This window comes from Orbicella franksi, chromosome 8, assembly GCF_964199315.1.
Source record: "Orbicella franksi chromosome 8, jaOrbFran1.1, whole genome shotgun sequence".
NCBI lineage: Eukaryota > Metazoa > Cnidaria > Anthozoa > Scleractinia > Merulinidae > Orbicella > Orbicella franksi.
This window is the reverse complement of record NC_138152.1, coordinates 24,730,633-24,749,743: the sequence shown is the minus strand read 5'-3', so window position 1 is coordinate 24,749,743 and position 19,111 is coordinate 24,730,633. Positions and strand designations below refer to the sequence as shown.

The window sequence follows — 19,111 nt, the reverse complement described above, 5'->3', positions numbered from 1 at the left end:
CAACTCACAAGTTCCCTCGACTTATGCTTTGAGGTGTAAAACAGAATGGAAACAAGAAACAACTACTACATACAGGTCACTTAGAAACATTTTGCCCTCTTTTTGATTCTTGGATAATTTTTGATGCCCATCCAAAATGTTCCATTTTGTGTCCATCTTCCATTAACTTCGACACTGGTTTTGAGAGAAAAAAATCCATTACTATTCCGCTTTCATCACCGGAGATATCAACAGGTTGTCGATAATCCTACTCAAAAGGCCGTTCAAAATCCAGGGAGAGCCATCACTACTGCTGTAACATATAGATTTCTTTCAAAAGCCACGACAAAACATGCTGCCATCTTTGAGGACATAATATGGTACAGTTTGTATTACCATACATGATGTACATGCTGAACTGCTTACTTTCCAATGATGGCTCAACGTCATCAAAAATGGTGGAGTGTTCGGCGGGTTGTTTTGTGGTGGGTTTTGATAGAGATCTGTATGTTATAGCAGCAGTGATGGCTGTCTGTGGATTTTGAACAGCCTTTTGAGAAGTGATGCCAACAAGTTGCTAGTGTCTGTGACCATGAAAGCGGAATGGCAATGGATATTCTCTTTAAAACTCACTGGGTCAAAGCAACTGTTTACAGATGACAATCTCGTAATCAATCAATCAAAGATCGAGAGAGTCCAAAATCGCGTCCAAGTGACATGCATGTAGTAGTTATTTCTTGTTTCCATTCTATTTTACACCTGAAAACATAACTTGAGGGTGCTTGTGAGTTGAATCTTCTGCTGCAGTATTCACATTGATATACCTAAAGATATAGCTCCAAAAATATTTGAAAGAAGTGTCTCAGATGCTTCCTTTTCGCAGAATTTCTACTTGTAATCGATAGGAAAATGATTAGCTAGATATTACTTGTTGATTTCAAGTCAGGTGAAGAGAGAAAAATAGCTTTTGTGGTTTAGTGGATGTTCATGTTATATGTAAACTGTCCCCTAGCAATGAAAAATGTTGAAGTCCCTAAACATTTCAAGACTTTTTTGAGAACTTTGTTGATTGCTCTCACTATCCATGTTAGAATAATGTCTATTTGGTTTTGCCCATTGCAGATATTTGCCATCAATTAAAGGTTATTCACAACATTACAAACTATGCACCTTACTTAAGATGAAGCCACGGACAGAAATCAAATTGCCCAGTTGAAATGAATAACTGTGCTTTTAGACTGATAGCTGCACAACATGATCCAGTGGATTTCATTTTCACATGGCTTTTCTTGTTGTAGAAATGCTAAACCAAATATGGCTAATTAAATATGCATTAATTAGTGTCAAATGGCCATTTTTGCAGGGGGTCCCCCTAACTTGAAGGGAATAAAATATTTTGACCTACTGTTTTGCCACAATCATTCACTCACCAAACCCAACATTTGTGCCAAGTTTGAGTGAAATCATTGATTTGAGCTGTATCACCGCCTGCCTGGTTTTCTCATGGACACACTCTTGAGGTGTAAGTTCAAAGCTCGTTTTCTCAAAACGAGTTCTTTTTGCCTTTGAGAAAAGATATCTTGAGAAGTATTTGTCCAATTGAGCTGACATTTCCAGGATTTGTTGTTCTAATTAGGTTTTGTGTTTTAAGCATAGAACTTTGCCATCCAGTGCATTTTGACGAAGTTATGAATTGAAATGTATGCTGGATTTTCTGTTTCAGATTTGACTGGTCACCATTTCATGTGCTTTTAACTTTTCAAAAATCTCTATGCTATTTGTCTTCTTTCAAAAAATTAAAAAATTATTCGTTTTGATCAGTTCTTATAGGAGTTATCTTTTCTCAAGTAAGCCCTGGTATTCCAGAGCGGGTGGCAGATTTAGTCAGCTGGTGTCAGTTTACAATACAGTTCTAGGGTACAAAAATATTTTTTTCATAATCTTTGGTCTTTGAGCTTTCTAAAACTGAATACTTTGCCCTGGTTTGGATTTAAATCTTAGCCATGAAAAAAAGTCGAAAAAATGATGTGTTTTCATGTGTACCCCCGCCTTAAGGCATCCCCAATAAAGGTGCATGTCCCATGTTTTTCTATAAAGGAGTGCCTCTCATAGAGAGGAGACTTCCCATAGAGAGGCACCTCCCATAAAGGTGTACCTTCCATAAGGGTGTTACCTCCCAGAGAGGAGCACCTTCGATAAAGAGGCACCTCTCATAAAGGGGCACTTCCCATAAAGGGACGCTTCCCATAAAGGGGCACCACCCATAAGGGGGGCACCTCCTAGAAATGGGCACCTGCCGTAAAGGAGCACCATCAAGGTGCACTTCCCGTTAAGGGCAACTTCCCATAAATAGGCACCTTTCATAAAGAGGCACCACCCATAAAGAGGCACTTCCCAATTGTAAGGGAATCGTCTGTAAAGGGGCACCCTCCATTAACTTTTAAGGGGCACATCTCATAAAGAGACATTTCTGGGTAAAAATGTCACCTTCCTTAAAGGGAGACCTCCAATAAAAGGTTACCCTCCATAACAGGAGACCTCCAATTAAAAGGTTACCTTCTGTGAAGTGGCATGTCAGATAAAGGAGCACCCTGCAGAAATAGTTACCTTACATACTGGAGCACCTCTGCTGGAGGGTACCTCCCATTATGAGGGGTTATGCCCCACCCCCACCCCCACCCCCATAAATATCACTAGGTAAAGGAAAGCCTACCACAAGAAGACTGCATCACTTTGCAAGGAAAGCTTGTCCTCAGCACATCTACTTGGCTAATAGAACTATGTTTTATAATTGAAAAATTAATTGAAGCACTATTATGTTTACCAGTAAATTTGTGCTCAATGCTTGTTGATGGAAGGTTGACTTGTTCTGACTGTTGAATAGGCTGAACTTAGTGTCAAGTTGCCTGGGGAGGATGGAGGAAAAGACAGGGAATTTAAGGTCACTATCTTATTCTAAATAGTATGTATACCCTCATGAAACATATTATGTCTGCACCAAGCACTGCTTGCAAGTGTCCAAGACACTTGCAAGCGCTGCAATGACTGCCGCATAAATGTTAATGAATGCTTTATATATACTTTTTACAGAAAAGTTGTAGGGAGGCATGTGTAATTCAGTAAGGCCTTTTTAGGCAGTCATTTTCCGACAGAATGGGTGGATGACAACTGCTCATAATTATGCAGGGGCTGTTTTCACGAAATCTTAGAGTATTTATTTCATAGCTTGCTTGTGTGTTTTATATTAAATAATGTTGTTCAATATCATTTTGGAGTGTAAATATTTAAGAACCCTTAGCTTGTGCCCTTGGAATTTCCAGCAATTGCTCTTTTGGTACATGGATATTTTCTGAAAATGCTCAATCTGAACTTCTGGTTCTGCAGAGGGCTTACTCAGAGTGAGACTCAGATCATGGGAAATCCAGTGCCATATTACTTAATATTCAGCTAGGAATCTATGCAAGTTGGTTGGTCCTTTACACAAAAGAAGGTTTCCAACATTCTTTTTATTGTTTTTATAGGTTAAAATCCAGTTTGCAGCATCAGTTAGTCTCCTTGAATTAAATAACTTTCTGAGTGGCAAACAAAATGGAAAAGTGCCTCAAGATGCAGTGCAGGCATTAGATATTGTCATGCGGGAGATGCCATCATTCTATTACACACCTGTGGGGCGATCGTTCTTCCCGTTCGATGGCCAAAGGAGACCCCTGGGTGAGGGGTGTGAGTTGCGGTTTGGTTTCTATTCAAGTGTTAGACATTCTGAGTGGAAGGCTATGCTGGTGAACATTGACGGTAAGCGATATCAATGATTTTTACAAGAACATATAGGTACATTGCTGGTTGGGCTGTCCTGATTAAGGACCAGCCTACGGACCAGGCCGATTTTCCCCAGCTAGTTTACTTGATGGTAAACTTAACTCTAGAGACTAACCAAAAACATATCTTTAGAGCATCTCTACCGTAGTGATACACTTTTGTCCAATACACACCTCAGTGGAACTATTTGTTCTTTGTAATTTTTGAGTTTCACTATTTCAGCCACATCACAGCAAGTTGTTGTTGTTGTTGTTGTTGTTGTTGTTGTCAAGTGTATGTTACAAATACATACAATAAAAGACTATTGCATTGACATTAGAATCATACTATCCTACCCTTATGTCCTTAATACATGTATAAAAGGTGTTTTCAACTAGGAAACCTCTCTAAATGTAACGAATTTCGATTTAAGGACGTTTGCGCTAATTGTTTCTGCGCATCCTTACTGCGCACACAAATTTACACGCCACGTCATGCATGAGAGCGCGCGCTAAGTAATAAAACGAACAATGATAGGGCAAATAGCCATTACTATAGCTTTGTCTGGATTTAACGATCTTGGACGTTCGGTGAACCCTATTTTTCTTTTCATGGATCATTTTCTCTGCCGATTTTCTACGTTTAGCGATTAAATGAAGAAAATCTACCGACTAGAAGTTTGAATTTTTTGCAACATGCACCATCCAATTCCATTCTTTTTAGCTCTTGGTTTATCTGTGCGACGGTTTCAAATGCCTCTTGAAGGGTTAAATTTTGTGAAAACATTGGTAAAGTTTGCAATTTTTTACCTAACAGACCCACTTCTGCAAAATATGACTAAGATCGTTTGCCTCCGTTGACTCACCTTCGATATTTTTTACTATAAACCCCTGTAGACCATGCTGAATTACCTGCGCCAATTTTTCAATATCAGGGTAGTTTTCCACACGCTTTATCTCTGAAACGAAGTCGGTGACCCCCAATTTTTTTTTTGCATTTCTGACACAAGTAACTCATTATCTGACTGCAATAAAAATTTGAAAAAAATCTATCGACTGGAAAATTTTCGCGCGAACGTCCTTAACACCGTCATAATTCAAAAATTAGTGCCAACCCTGAAGATTGATTCAAGATACAGTGTGAGTAATATTCAGGAAATGCTTGTGCTCAAAATTTTACCATACTTACATTTTGCATGATTAAATCAACTCAGTGACATCTGTGTGCACATGGATTTTAGACTGTGTGACTGAATACTTGTGTCGATCACTCTGCAAAAAGTTGAAAAAAAAAAAATATTTTCACATTTTTGTGAGACAGTGTAATTTGAGTTTTAATTGCTAGATCTGCCCAGAAGACATAAAGTCAGCTTATGTCTGCAATTGCACTTCACCAAATATCGAATAGTCATCACTTTCTTGGTTATTTCATTCCAGTCTCTGCAAAAGGTTTTTACAAGGAACAACACGTCATAGACTTCCTATGTGAAACTCTTGGACGAGATGTAACACCTCAAAGTCTTGACGACCGTAATTTTCGGCTTGATAAACATAGACTTGAGAAGGCCTTACACGGTAAGAGTGCATAAGATCTTAGTTGCACTGTATAACGTGAATTTAAATCATAATTAATGCAAAATTGGTCATAAATATGACCATGTAATCACACGGCAGGTATATTTTACAGGTTGCAGGTTGTATGAAATTTAATTATAACTGGAAAACCGCTGGCACTTAAAATAAACGTACAGGTGGTAGACTTACCGTGAATTTTACATGACGCTGTTTACAATCGCTCAGAAAGGTGGCTTCCACCTAAGTGCCAAACCCGCCGAAGCGATGGGAGGAGAGTATATTTCCATGATTTTAAGCCTGCAATGAATTCTTGTTTTGGGAGAAACATCTGAAATATCATCTGAAATATCTGCTGAATTTGGTGTCTTCTCTGTGAGTACCAAAATGAAAGCACACCGAGCTTGTGCTAAGTTACTCCGTCGGTTAAAATCTTACATTATTTCACTTCTTTATTTATTTGCTTCATTTGTGATGGCAATCTTTTGTTGCTGAGGGAAGACCCGAGCCAAATCTGGAATCGATGGAAACATCTGTGGAGCGGCCATCCAGATGGCTTTGAAGAGATTTCACTGGTCTCAGTGTGTTGATCGATAAGTACCTATAGCGGATCGATCGTGTTTTCGCTATGTGAAAGAGGCGAACTACTTTATGTGAGAACCCCTGAATAGTATATAGGTTATTAATTATTTTTAGTGCCTGCGGTTTTCCAGTTATAATTAAATTTCAACCTGCAACCTGCAACCTGCAAAATATACCTGCCGGTAATCACACATTGTTGTAAGCATAAATCATTGCACATTTTCTTTTATTTGTTTAATATTTGCTTCGTGAATTTCATATACAGTTTTTTTTTTTACAGTTTCCTTAGGAGCCTATTTGTTTAAAAGGATGGATAATGCTATCTGTCAGATATATTACTGTCCAGCATAATTTGTTTGTCAGCCCTAATCTACATGCTATCGATTTTTCTGCAGATAGCACTATCCATTCGTTGAACGACTTTGGTTTGTGAACTTGTTCTCCATTACAGAGAACTCAACCAAACACATGACAACAGACAGAAACTCTAAATGTAAATGCAAAGATTTAATACACAGATTATATAACAGCGCCGAAAAGGAAAAAAAAAACCATAGTAATATACACTATGTACAATCTTGGTGTGCAGGACTTTCTAAAACGTTTAGTGAGCTCCTTTGAGATATACTTCAGTTTGGAGTAAGAGGACATAAGTTTTTCAAAGGGACATGACCGTTGTTTAGGGTCTGTGTATGAAAAATTGCATCAATATATACAGGCTAAGTTTTTTTGTCCTTCAGGGAGCCGTATACAAACTACTCACGCCACTATTAAGAGGAAGGACAACGTGTGGGGAGTATCAAGTGTTCCGGCAGAAAAGCTACAGTTTGAAGTTGAAGATGGTGCAACTGGCCGCAAAAGCAAAACAACTGTGGCAGAGTATTTTAAGGATACACACAGGTTGCATTTGAGGTAATATATTGTGCATTTAGTTTTCAAACTGGTGAATTGCGATGGTAAGTTACGAGTTGCAGTGGGAGATCAAATTATTTTTAAACCAGTTTATTATAAAGAAACAGATGAGTTACAATCAAATTACAAATTACAAAATGAGCGATATACTCGATCGTGTGATTTAAGTACTTGAATTCGAACAATTTAGCAAGTTTAAAGGAACATACCTCTAATAGAATTCGTCTAATGTCAGTAACAAGTTTCGCGTGGACGCGACACTTGTTTTGAACAAGTATATTTGACTTTGCTGTTTCCGTTAGTGAGCGTGCTAGTGGTTCGCGGAGTTTTCGCAGAAAGTTTGTATACTCAGAGAATTTCAATGCGAAACGTAGATCCGTAGTGCGTAGAAACGCATGTTAAAGGAGAAGGGCACTCCCAAAACCGTGTATTTTTTCCATCAGCAATAAAAAGTTCACATTGAGTTGAGTTACTCGCCGTTGTTTTAGCTTCTGAAGTGGATGCGATCCCAATGAAAAAGAAGTAAAAAGTTCAACACTGGGGGCCGCCATTTTGAACAGACTTTGAAGGCCAGGCCGCATATTCGTGACGTCATTCCGTCCGAACTGGCGCGAAGCTTAAAGGCTGAAGCTCTTTTTTTCTGTTCTAAATTCATTTACTCAGTTGTGAACTAAAAATACCGTCGTGTTCGGTCCCGGGCTGTAAAACCCGAACCCAAAAGGATAGGGAAAGAGGACTGACTCTCCTTAATGTGCCTGCAAAGAACAAAAAATAAAGAAGTGGCTCGAACAGCTACGTCGGGATGAGAGATTCATGCTAAAATAACTCGAAAATGTGTATGTGTGCAACGAGCATTTCACAGACGACTGTTTCAAAACTGAATACCGATTTGAGCTTGTGGGTGGAAACTCAAGAAGGAGGTCATTGAAGAAAAGTGCTTTCCGACAATGTTTCAACGGAAGGCCCTTGTTAAGGCACACTTTGCAAGCGAAGGAACGAAATATATTATAATTTTCATTTTTTAAAAAATACTTTTGTCCGGCAGAACTGTCGTTGACTTGATTTGGTAAATGTTATTTCTGCGCAAGAAATTGAAGCTCCTCGCTAAACTACAGGCCTCGAATTCCAAGAAAAACTCTTGGGGCCAGCTGGCGCCTAAGTTTTCAGATTTGGTCGCCAGCACAAGTATTTTAGTAGCCAAAAATTTTCGACCCTTCAAGCTAAATATATTTTCACGAAAAAGACGCTAAAGCGGCGTGAATCACGCGTTTTTCATGTATGTAGTTTGCCGCTTTTTTCTAAAATAAGAGGGAAAATGACTAAATGAAATTCTTTTCTTCATTTACCAGTCTTGCCAGTATTTGTAAAAAAGCTTCCATGTTGCAAGCTTTGATTCATTATTTTTCGTAGACCAGCGCTAGGCTTTTCGTGTTCATTGATGCATAGCGACTGCACGCGTTTCTTTGGAAGTCACTTTATTAAATTTCTTAGGGTACCGTGGAAACTTCAATTGCCCTTTCATCGAAAAAGTATTTTTTTTTCGATTTATTTATCGTTTATGTGAGCCCAAAAATCAGAGCGAGTTCATCGGCCTTGACAGCCAGGAATGAGTTAAAATGCTTACAAATTTTAAGGTGGCTCAATACAGTTTTGAGTACTTAGATTTTGATGGGTTGTTTATAACCAATCTTTATCACTTGATGCCACAATCATGGTATCAAAAACTGCCCAATCATTGGTGAACACATTATTATCATTTTCGTGAAGTAATAGGTTACCATAGCAACAGTATGACCGCCTAAAAACACCCTTAATTACAGCTTTAGGGGCTTATAATTCAAGAATGGCACGGTAATTTTTTTTATATTATCAACCTTTTGATAAGCATGATAAGACGCAACTTTTGACAAAGTTTAAAAAAATTCTGTAGCTAGGGTTCAGAGCCACATTGAATTTTCGAAAATTAAAGGTGGCTCTGAACCCTACCTACAGAATTCTTTCAAACTTTACCGAAAGTTGCGTCTTATCATGCTTATCAAAAGTTGATAATATATAAAAAAAAATTACCGTGCCATTTTGAATTATAAGCCCCTAAAGCTCTAATTAAGGGTGTTTTTAGGAGGTCATACTGTTGCTATGGTAACCTATTGCGTCACGAAAATGATAATAACGTGTTCATTAATGATTGGGCAGTTTTTTGATACCATGATTGTGGCATCAAGTGATAAAGAGTGGTTATAAGGACCCATCAAAATCTAAGTGCTGGAAACTGTTTCGAGCCACCTTTAGTCCTGTCTAATTTGATTTGAAATACATCGGAAAAAGTAGTTAATTGTACATCAGTTATATGTATATATCGACAATTATCGATAGCAAGTCCTGCTATAGCGAAATCCGATATCCGCATGTAAATAATATTTTGTCTGAGATGTGTTACAATTTGTTTTCAATTTTATCAACACGATTCATCATAAATTAAGGACAGTGTTTTTTTCTTTGACATTATTTTTGGGCGTTACAGTTGCTAATGAAAACAGTGCTACGGTAAAAAAAAAAAATAAAGCTGTAATTTTACTGCATGCTTCGTCAAGTAACGAGGCGAGTAAACACGACACACACTGGACTTGTGATACGGATAAACACACTTGCAGAGTCAATTTTCCTTCAGCTTGTTACGTATGTAAAAGTTTACGTACTTTGTTCTTCTATCCAAAATCTATTACACGTGGTTAGCTTTCCAACAATACAAATTACCATTTTCACAAAAAATCTTAGGTACTGATAAGGAATGTCGTCAATGAAAGACGTCGATTTCACTTCGCATCTTACGTGTAAAGTCACTGCGTGCTTCACAAGTGTCCACGTAGTTCATAAGTGTAAAGAAAGCTAGGTAAGCACGTACGAGCACGAGCAAAAGGTATCCAAATTCTTTCAGTAAAAACACGGAGTTGTGAGCTGGAAAGCATCCGCCCGATAGGGAACATTCCATTGAAAACTATTGTGATACCAGAACTCCTTCGGTATTGATCCGCCAGTAAAATGAAAATGGAGACAAATCAGATCTAAAGCAATATACTGGGAATTTATTTAAGCCACCAGTTCACTTCTGAGAGCAATTTACAAATAAAAAGAAATTTCCTCTTCCACTAACTGCGTCCATTGCAATTGTACTGCAAAATGTACCTTCCATCTTGGTGACCTACTGCGGCCGTTCAAGGCAACAAACATATTTCCCATGCGTCGACATACTTGCAAATCTCTCACAAGTACACCACAGAGCATTTTCCAACCGATCGTTCAACTCAACTTGACTATTATCATCCGCGGAATCACCAGCACGTGCTGGCTTCAAGAGCAGCCATACCAAAAATCACAAGAACAAGCACACTCTCGGACGGAATGACGTCACCGATATGCGGCCCGGCCCTCAAAGTCTGTTCAAAATGGCGGCCTCCAGTGTCGAATTTTTCACTTTTTCATTGGGATCGCATCCACTTCAGAAGCTAAAACAAAGGTGAGTAACTCAACTCAATGTGAACTTTTTATTGCTGATGAAAAAAAGAAAAAAAAAAAAACACGGTTTTTGGAGTGACCTTCTTCTGTAAGTCTTAGAATACGTTGCTGTGAAACTCTGAAGCAAAAGGTCAGGGGGTATTCAAACTTAATGGTTACACGTTGCGATCGCTACAGAAAACCTTGAAACTGGCATATATATCTGGTACATACATTATCTAAAGTATCTAAAAGTATATGAAGTATCTGAAAACAAATAAAATACAACAAACTGTATTCTCTCAATTTCAGATATCCACACCTACCCTGCCTACAAGTTGGCCAAAAAAGGGACCGTTACCTGCCACTAGAAGTGTGTACCATCATTCCTGGTCCAAAGAAACCTTTGTCAGATCAACAGATAGCAAACATGATCAGAAGTACTGCTCGCCCTGCACCTGAACGACAGCGGGACATTCAGTATTGGGTATGTTTGATAATTCACTTCACACGGGCCTCTTCTCGCAGTTCTCTTCAAAAAACCATAACTACCATGTAGATAACTTGACTGTTCACGAAAAAGTCTTGTAAGTTATAAATTAAGTGGCTGGCAAGGTTTTAAACACCGTTTACACCCGCTAATGTTTGTTGCATGTTGTTGGACACAACAAAATTTAAATTGCAGCGACAATAGCCGACAAAATATTTGAAGGATAGTTAAGTACTGATAATACATATAGGTTTTTAAACAAGTAGATATGTGAAAAATCATACATTTGAGCATCAGATTTTCACTTAACTCAAAAGTATACAAAGTTAGTTGTCTTTGGATTTTACATTTATCTGTCCTTGTAGATGAAAATAACAGGTAATAATAGGGAACTACCGCAGATTCCACATTAAAGCCCTGGGCTTATATTACTTCAGAAGGGATTTTTGGTAGGCCTATAAACAGGGTGGGGCGGTGTATCTGGGGGGGGGGGGGACATATAAGGGGAATATAAAATTGTTTGGGAACGACGAGATAAAACGTATCTGATAAATAAATTAAAGCTAACATACCATTACATTTAGAGCTATTACCCTATTACCATATTATTACCCTATTAGGCTACAACTTTTGATTAAAAATTTTGATGTTTGTAAAGGAATGCACTTATACATACATTAGATGGGCATATATCCGGGGGGGGCTTATATCCGGAATAATATCTTTGTTAGCAAATAGAAGGGCTTATATCCGGGGGGGACTTATAACCGGAAGGTCTTCAACGTGGGATTTTACGGTATTTGTGTTCCTTTTTCTGTCGAATGGAAGTTACATATGTAGTGAAATGGCTGCTATTTTGTGTAGTGTACTTTAAATATTTTTACACTATTCCTTAAGACTGCATTCTTCGGGACAAGAAGGGACATTAAGAGCGTCATCTTTGAGCGTATACTTGTAGTCTTATTGTACTCAAAAATCTTGCTACTTGCAGTCTTTTCTAAACAGTTGTTTCCATTCAGTTGAACCGGTAACTGAATGTACAAACAAAGGTACGCGGGTACTAATATGCCAGTGATCGATATCGTTCTTGAACGTTAGTTTTATCTCGAACTCTAGGCCCAAGAGATGATGACAGCTAGTAGTAAGTACTTAAAGGAGGAGTTTAAGACTTCAGTCAGCACTGACATGGTCAAGGTGGCTGGTCGAGTCCTTCCCGCACCTAGACTCAACCTTGGTCCTCAAGACCAGCCACTGGTTCCGCGGGATGGTGCGTGGGACCTGCGAAACAAATCACTCCATAAGGGAGCTCTCATTGAAACTTGGGCTTTAGCTTGTTTTGCGCCTTCCCATTGGTGTAATGACGGTCATCTGAGAAAGTTTTGTCAGCAAATGGCGTCTGTGTCCAGTGGAGAGGGAATGAGAATGACAGAGGAGCCCACTGTTGTGAGATATGCGAGGGATAAAAATGACGTAAGAATTGTATTTTCTTAAAATGGTATAGTGTGTACAAAGGTTTTCTGTGGCTTTTGTCAAATTCAATTTGACAAGACTGACAAAAAACACTTCAAATAAACCAGTATCTTCATTTTAGACCTAGCGTTCAGAAAAAAAGCGAGATATAACCAAAACAAAAACGAACCAAAACAAAGCAAAACCGATGCCTGCAATGCCTGCCCTCAAAAAGGGTCCTCCAACATGGCGGACTGTACAGTTATAAGTGGCTTGTAGGATATTGACGACCAACCAGTGCTGAAAGATTAAAGTTTTTACTTGTTCATTTGATTAGGTGGAAAGACTGTTTTGCAAGTGGGCAGAAGACCTCCCCGAACTACAGCTTATCATGGCTGTTTTGCCAGAGAAATCTAAAGATCTATACTCAGAGATAAAACGAGTTGGCGACAATGTGATTGGAATTCCAACCCAGTGCGTTCAGTCAAAACTTGTGCAACAAGCGAAACCTCAAGTCTGTGCCAATATCTCTTTGAAGATTAACTCCAAACTAGGTGGAATCAATCATGTTATTGATCCGTCAAAGAGGTCACCCGTGTTTAGAGAACCTGTCATCATCTTTGGTGCTGATGTAACTCACCCTTCCCCTACTGAAAATGAGATTCCATCTATCGCTGCTGTTGTCGCCAGTATGGATAAAGATGCAACCAAATACTGCGCACGGGTTCGAGCGCAGAGACACGAGAAGTCAGGAGGTGCCCAGGAAATTATTAAAGATCTGGCAGTCATGGTGAAAGAGCTTCTTATCGAGTTCTACAAAGCCAACAGGAAGCTAAAGCCGTCCAAGATCATTTTCTACCGTGATGGAGTCAGCGAGGGTCAGTTTGACCAAGTTCTTGTTCATGAAGTGCGTGCTGTTCAGGAGGCCTGTATGATGCTGGAAAAGGAATATCGCCCAAAAATTACATTTGTTGTGGTTCAGAAGCGGCATCACACGAGACTATTCTGTGAAGACAAACGAGATGCCTCAGGCAAAGCTCAGAATGTACCTCCAGGCACCACAGTGGACAGTGGTATAACACACCCATATGAGTTTGACTTTTATCTGTGCAGCCACTTTGGAATCCAGGTAATTTGATACTGTGTAACATTTGGGAAAGTTTTTTTGCTACTTTAACTCAGTGAGAAACTCCAAGTTGCCTTACATTGGGTTGTGATGAACAAGTTACTTTCTTGTTTTAAAAAAATTATTGTAAAATAGCATATTGGACTTAAACCCTAAAGTTAAACCAATCTCAGGGTACTGTACGTTCCTTTTGGAAGATTTGGATCAGTAGGATTTGTAATCCAAGATCATTAAAATCGTAGTGTATCAAATGAACTGGTGAATTGTTTCCTTTGATGCACCATGATCCGAGTTATCTTGTATCACAGGCCCTGATCTCGATCCAACCTCATTCCCAGGGTCCCTGGAGTAAGAGAGGGCCGGGAGACCCTAGGAACGAGGTTGATCTCGATCATCCAAAAGGGAACCACTTTAAAACTTGTTTTTATGGACCCCTGGCGCTCTTTTATCAACCAATCATTCATTACGTCTGTCAGTCTGTCTGCTTGCCTACCTGCCTGCCTACCTGCTTGGCTGTCTGTTCGTCTGTCTGTCTGTCTGTCTCTCAGTCAGTCAGTCTGTCTGTCTATTTATCTGTTTCCTCTATACACACCCCACCCGCTTGTACATGTCTGTTTAGAAGCAGTCAATCAGGTCATTTCCTCCTTTCCTTGCCTTTGCTTATGAACTTATTTTCAGCTGACCATGCTGCTTATTGGTAATATAAAATGTTCTTATTTTTTTTAACTTTTCAGATAATTCCCCTCTCCTCCCACAGTCCTTCTCCTCTTATCAGTTTTGTTAAACATCAGCTTATGTATTACGTAACCGTAATCTTTGATTTAGACAAGATATTTACCTTGCCTCAGACTTTGCAGGCTGTAAAATAACAATTTTACCATGGTTACTGATTTCTCCTCAGGGAACAAGCCGACCCACACACTATCACGTTTTGTACGACGATAACGCCTTTACAGCAGACGATCTGCAAGAGCTCACTTATCAGCTGTGTCACGTATATGCACGGTGCACTCGCAGTGTCTCCATGCCAGCCCCTGCCTATTATGCACATTTGGTAGCATTCCGAGCTAGACACCATGTGACCAATGGTGGAAATGGAAGGTAGCTTTTTTTGTGGCAAGATTTTCGTCAAGTTTTCTACTCTCATGGCCTTGTTTGTTTGTTTGTTTTAATTGTTGTCGTGTTCAACTTTTTAGGGGCGGTGATACTGTAGATTTGGAGAAGTCTGCAAAAGCCATTCAAGTCAGCGACAGAATGAAAGGAGCGATGTATTTTACGTGAAGATTTAGCCGGATAATTCTGCCAACTTTGTTAAATTGAGATGTTTCTCAATACTCCAGCTACTTATTTGCAAAAGTATTTTCTGGCCAAATTTCGTGAAATTCTAATGAGTTGAGTTCTTTCGGTAACCAAAAAAAAATTGAGAAATGCTGGGTTTGTTGCATCCTTATGTTTTCTAAAAATCCTCTCCACCAAAAGCCTAAACCATCAATACACTGTGTTCAATCGTGAAGAAAAGTAGCTCTGATAGCGAGGGCATTGAGCAAATAAAATGATTGCTGCATCGACGCCATGTTTTTTTTGTGTGTGTAATCCTTGTGCGCGCTCTGAATCGCACTAGTAAGAGCGCGCGCGAAAATTGTGTTCGGCCACTTTCCTGCTGATTTCTACCGGAAGTTGCGGGGCATGCTGGGTTAAAAATTGGGGGGAACTAGCTCCAGTCTCCATTATAAAAAAACACGCGCGGAAAAAATGCCGTCAATTTGTTTTCATTGTTCGCTATGTCGTCCGCCAGGGAAAAACAACCTTTTTTCTCATACTGAAGCTTGAACTTTGGGCTTTAAATAGACTTTCTTCTAATTTTAAAATAGTCAAGTAGGTATACTACTCCCCAGCTTGAAGATAAATCGTTTAAATCACCAGCTCTGACAGAAGTTCGTTCGCGGCCCGGCGTCCTTGTTTCTAAATCAGTTAAGCCGACAACTTTGTTTGTGTTTGAGACCGACTGAAGTACACAGAAGCCTTACATTACTAATAAAATTTTAAAAAAGGTGATGCTAACACTGTGGTTTTGTTTGAGATAGTTAACTGCAATGTCGAACAAGAAGCGCGTGTTTACATTCCCCCGATAGGATTTTAATAACCCGCGCGAGGACTCGCAAACAGTTTCATCCATAAATGGCCTTGGAATCTAGCAGAAAGTTTTTGGCAGAATTGTGTCTCTGAACAAAACCAAAGGCTTAAAGGGGTAAAAATATCACGTCTAATAACCCATAAAAATAATTTCGGAAGTTAAAGTGATACCTTGCGTGACCCCTATCAGCTATACCCTACAGCTACGATCACGTCATCACCAGATGCACAAAAAGTTTTTGAGGTTTGAGCAATACTACTGTTACCATGCCCAAGGTCTTTAGTTGTTCCGACTGCGAAAACAACTACCAAACAGGTCGTGGATTAAGGAAACATTTCCAAACCCACCCAAGCCACAAGCGCGAAGAAAACGTAAGAAACCCACCCCTGCAAGCTGCTGCTGCAGCAAATAATTTCCCGGACGTCCCGCACCACCACCGCTCTGCGAGGCTAAAGGAACTTTTGAAACTTTTAACACCAGATGAATTTTCAACTGTGGTTTTGTGTAGTATTTCCAGACATGTGTCAACTTCTTCATTTCTGTTATCAAGAAGTAAACTTACACAGGGCTCAGTTTCCGAAAGCAAGTTGCGAGGAGAATTGGAAGTACTTGTTGCGATGTTAGCCGAGTGTTACCCAGACTCGCTTCTTTATTCCTTGAAACAACAGTCAGTTTCTACCCTTTATTCCAAACCACAAGATGTAGGTATATTCCCGAATTATCACTCCAAGGAAAAACTTTTGACTCCAGCAAAATGCCGAGAATGGGCTCATTTTATTGACGATTTAAACATGCCTCAACATCAACAAGAAAAAGCTGAGCTGGTCGACTTTGTTATTTCACATAAGGATGGAGAATTTTTAAAGAGGACACTCGTGCCAGTCATTTTTAAGAAGAATTTCAATCATTTTGTCCAGTTTGCAGCCGAACTAGTAAGTAATTTTGACATTGGCTACACTAAATATCAAAACATAGTCCGAAATCAGCTTGGTAAAGAACTAGAACATGTTTTCGGAATCAACATCATGGTACCAAAAGATGACATGTGTGAACAGCTAAAGGTACAAAAGGAGGCTCTGCAAGAAAGTTTGTCACTAACTTTTACTGAACACAATGGCGTTGTTGCAGCATACACAAACGTTAAAAACACTGTGGAATGGCTACTTAGCAAAAAAACTCTGCAGGAAACAAAAATGGTCCCTAAAGAAAAATTACTTGTTTATCACTACATTGATGCATTCCCATGCATGCAGTGGAGTAAGTTCTTTACTGGAGAAACAGCAATAAGAGTCAAATTAGTGGAGCCCCACAACCTGTTAAGCTCCATTGTTACAGTGTGTTCTTGGTTAGGGCCAGATAACTACAACCATGTAAGTAATCTTGGACTAGAAACCCTTCAACAGCTGTCCAGTTTGAAGTCAGTTTATCACCCAATTCTGAAGAACAACATAGAAGTCATTGTGTGTGGTGTTGCAGATGGCTGTCAGCGAAGATCAATTACTGGAAGTTCTTCTGCAAGCTCCACTTATCCAATTCCTGAGTCACCAGAACATCAAAAGCAACTTGGGGATATGAGAGTCATCTGTAATGAGCCTGTGTGGAAAGCAGAAATGACTGAGAAAGGAGAAGAACAGTACAAGACATGGTTGGGAAAGCGAGTAGATAATACTGAAAACAGGTTATTATTTGATTAATGGTACTTTACTGAAATAAATTAATAGAATTGCCTCTTTAGAAAGAACAACAGTAGGCCTTTCCAGTGTGAGCAAACATGAGCATCATTCACTTTTTAAAATTTGAGTCTTCCAAATACAAAACACAGGCATGAATGATAATATACATTTATATTATTATACGGTGCAACAGTTACATGTAAACAGTACCCACACACCAATCAAAGAGAAAAACTAATGTAATTCAATGTGGAAAACTTTATTAAGAGGTTTTGCACTACATGTACATGTATTCATTTTGGAAAGCACCCTTCTGTCAATTTAAATTAACAAAAATGTTTACTATCATTTATGGCAGACGAGAATATGCAAAGAAGCACCTTGGTCAAACTGGACATCCTAATGCTTCTCAACTTGACCTAGCAAATTTTTACCCAGCAATGATGCACCAAGCTACAAGAGCTACAGAAACTATTGTACGAAGAATTGGCCAAGTAGCTGATGCTCTCAGACAAAATAAAAACAAGAAGATCTGTTAGATCTTATAACCGCGCTTTTAAAATTTAACTGTTTTCTTAGTACTACAGTCGCAACGCAGTCCATCTTCCAAAGCAATCTTTGATGATTCATTGATTACTGTAGACATCACATCACTTGATCAACACACACTCTATTATTGCACCATCAGTCGTAGCCGTTGTGACATCTCCGATGACGCAATAGTCTTAATCTGGAAGTTTCTTCGGGATATGTATGGGCATGAAGATACGAACACTATTACAAACCGCTTTCTTTCTTTAAAGGCACAATTAAATTTAATTGTTTTTTTCCCTTGAGTTAAGGGTTAGCAAAGAAGTCACACAAGTCACATAATTCAAGAATTGCGTTATCTACGGCTATCTTTACGGTACGGTGGTTATTTCCCTATCAATGACGTAATCTTTGCACGTTCTGACACGTTCTTTGCTTGGCTTGCAAATATTTAATTTTCCTTCCGATCTATGAACTTGCTGCGATGAAACAGTCAAAGGATTTACTTCATTTGCCTAAAACCACAAGAAATACTCGCAAAATTACAAATAAATTAATGACCGTCGCTTCTGCCGAAATAAACTTGCAAAGTAAACACGATCTTATTTGTCACGTAGCGAAAGTGAAAGCTGCAACGTCAGCGCATTCCATGGTTGACGTAATACCTTTTTTCATCGTATTTATTATTCCCTTTAAATCCAACGCTTTGATAAAACGGAAAGAAAATATATTTTACCCACAAAAAAGAAAACAATATCCGTAAAATTGTCCGTGTATTTATGTTTTAACAGCTTCTGGCGGAAAAACATCACACGTTCCGTGACTCAAAGTTTGGCCGAGCGGAGGTCTGCGTCTGGTCACCGACAAAAAAAAAAAATAATAAACCACAGGTAAACCTAGAACCGCGCTCGGCCCATGGCCGCGCGGTTAAAAAATGGTTTTTAGAAGTACAGAAAGTTGCTTGAAAAGTTTGTTTAAGCAATTATGATGTCACATTTGATGAAAATGGTGTTTTGGCCTTCTATGAAAAAGCAGAGGAACTCTTGAACAACTCTGGTTTCAGTCCTTCAGTCAGCGAAATATTGGTATGTTTTTGCACTGGCCTGAAAAAAATTTTCCAATGGATTTTAAACACTCCGAAAGAATTAACCAGACAGGAGTATGAATGTCAAGCAAGAGTTCTGTTAGGATTTCAATTTATTTTAATTTTTGGCTCTGAAACTGTTACTGCCACCGTGAAAGAACTGGTTGCTTACACTGGGTTTTATGTCGAGAAGGCTCTTAAAGATGCCGCCTTGAGTGGACTCCCTTTGACCTTGCACAATTTTAATGACAGCATCATGGAAACCAAACACAAAGAAGCCAAGCAAGGTAACT

At 39.1% G+C, this 19,111-nt stretch overlaps 1 protein-coding gene across 1 annotated transcript in view; it reads left to right on the top strand.

Moving 5' to 3' along the window:
* The window catches only part of LOC145495823 (protein argonaute-2-like), a 27,465-nt gene extending 12,502 nt beyond the window's left edge, over positions 1–14,963 (top strand). Inside the window, exons 4-12 of the mRNA XM_081475409.1 lie at positions 2,864–2,920; positions 3,501–3,771; positions 5,211–5,348; positions 6,668–6,839; positions 10,644–10,818; positions 11,938–12,291; positions 12,608–13,399; positions 14,298–14,497; positions 14,593–14,963. Coding sequence (XP_081331535.1) covers positions 2,864–2,920; positions 3,501–3,771; positions 5,211–5,348; positions 6,668–6,839; positions 10,644–10,818; positions 11,938–12,291; positions 12,608–13,399; positions 14,298–14,497; positions 14,593–14,677 — 2,244 coding nt within the window. The 3' untranslated portion in view covers positions 14,678–14,963. The remainder of the gene's footprint in view (positions 1–2,863; positions 2,921–3,500; positions 3,772–5,210; positions 5,349–6,667; positions 6,840–10,643; positions 10,819–11,937; positions 12,292–12,607; positions 13,400–14,297; positions 14,498–14,592) is intronic.
* Positions 14,964–19,111: the final 4,148 nt, after the last annotated feature.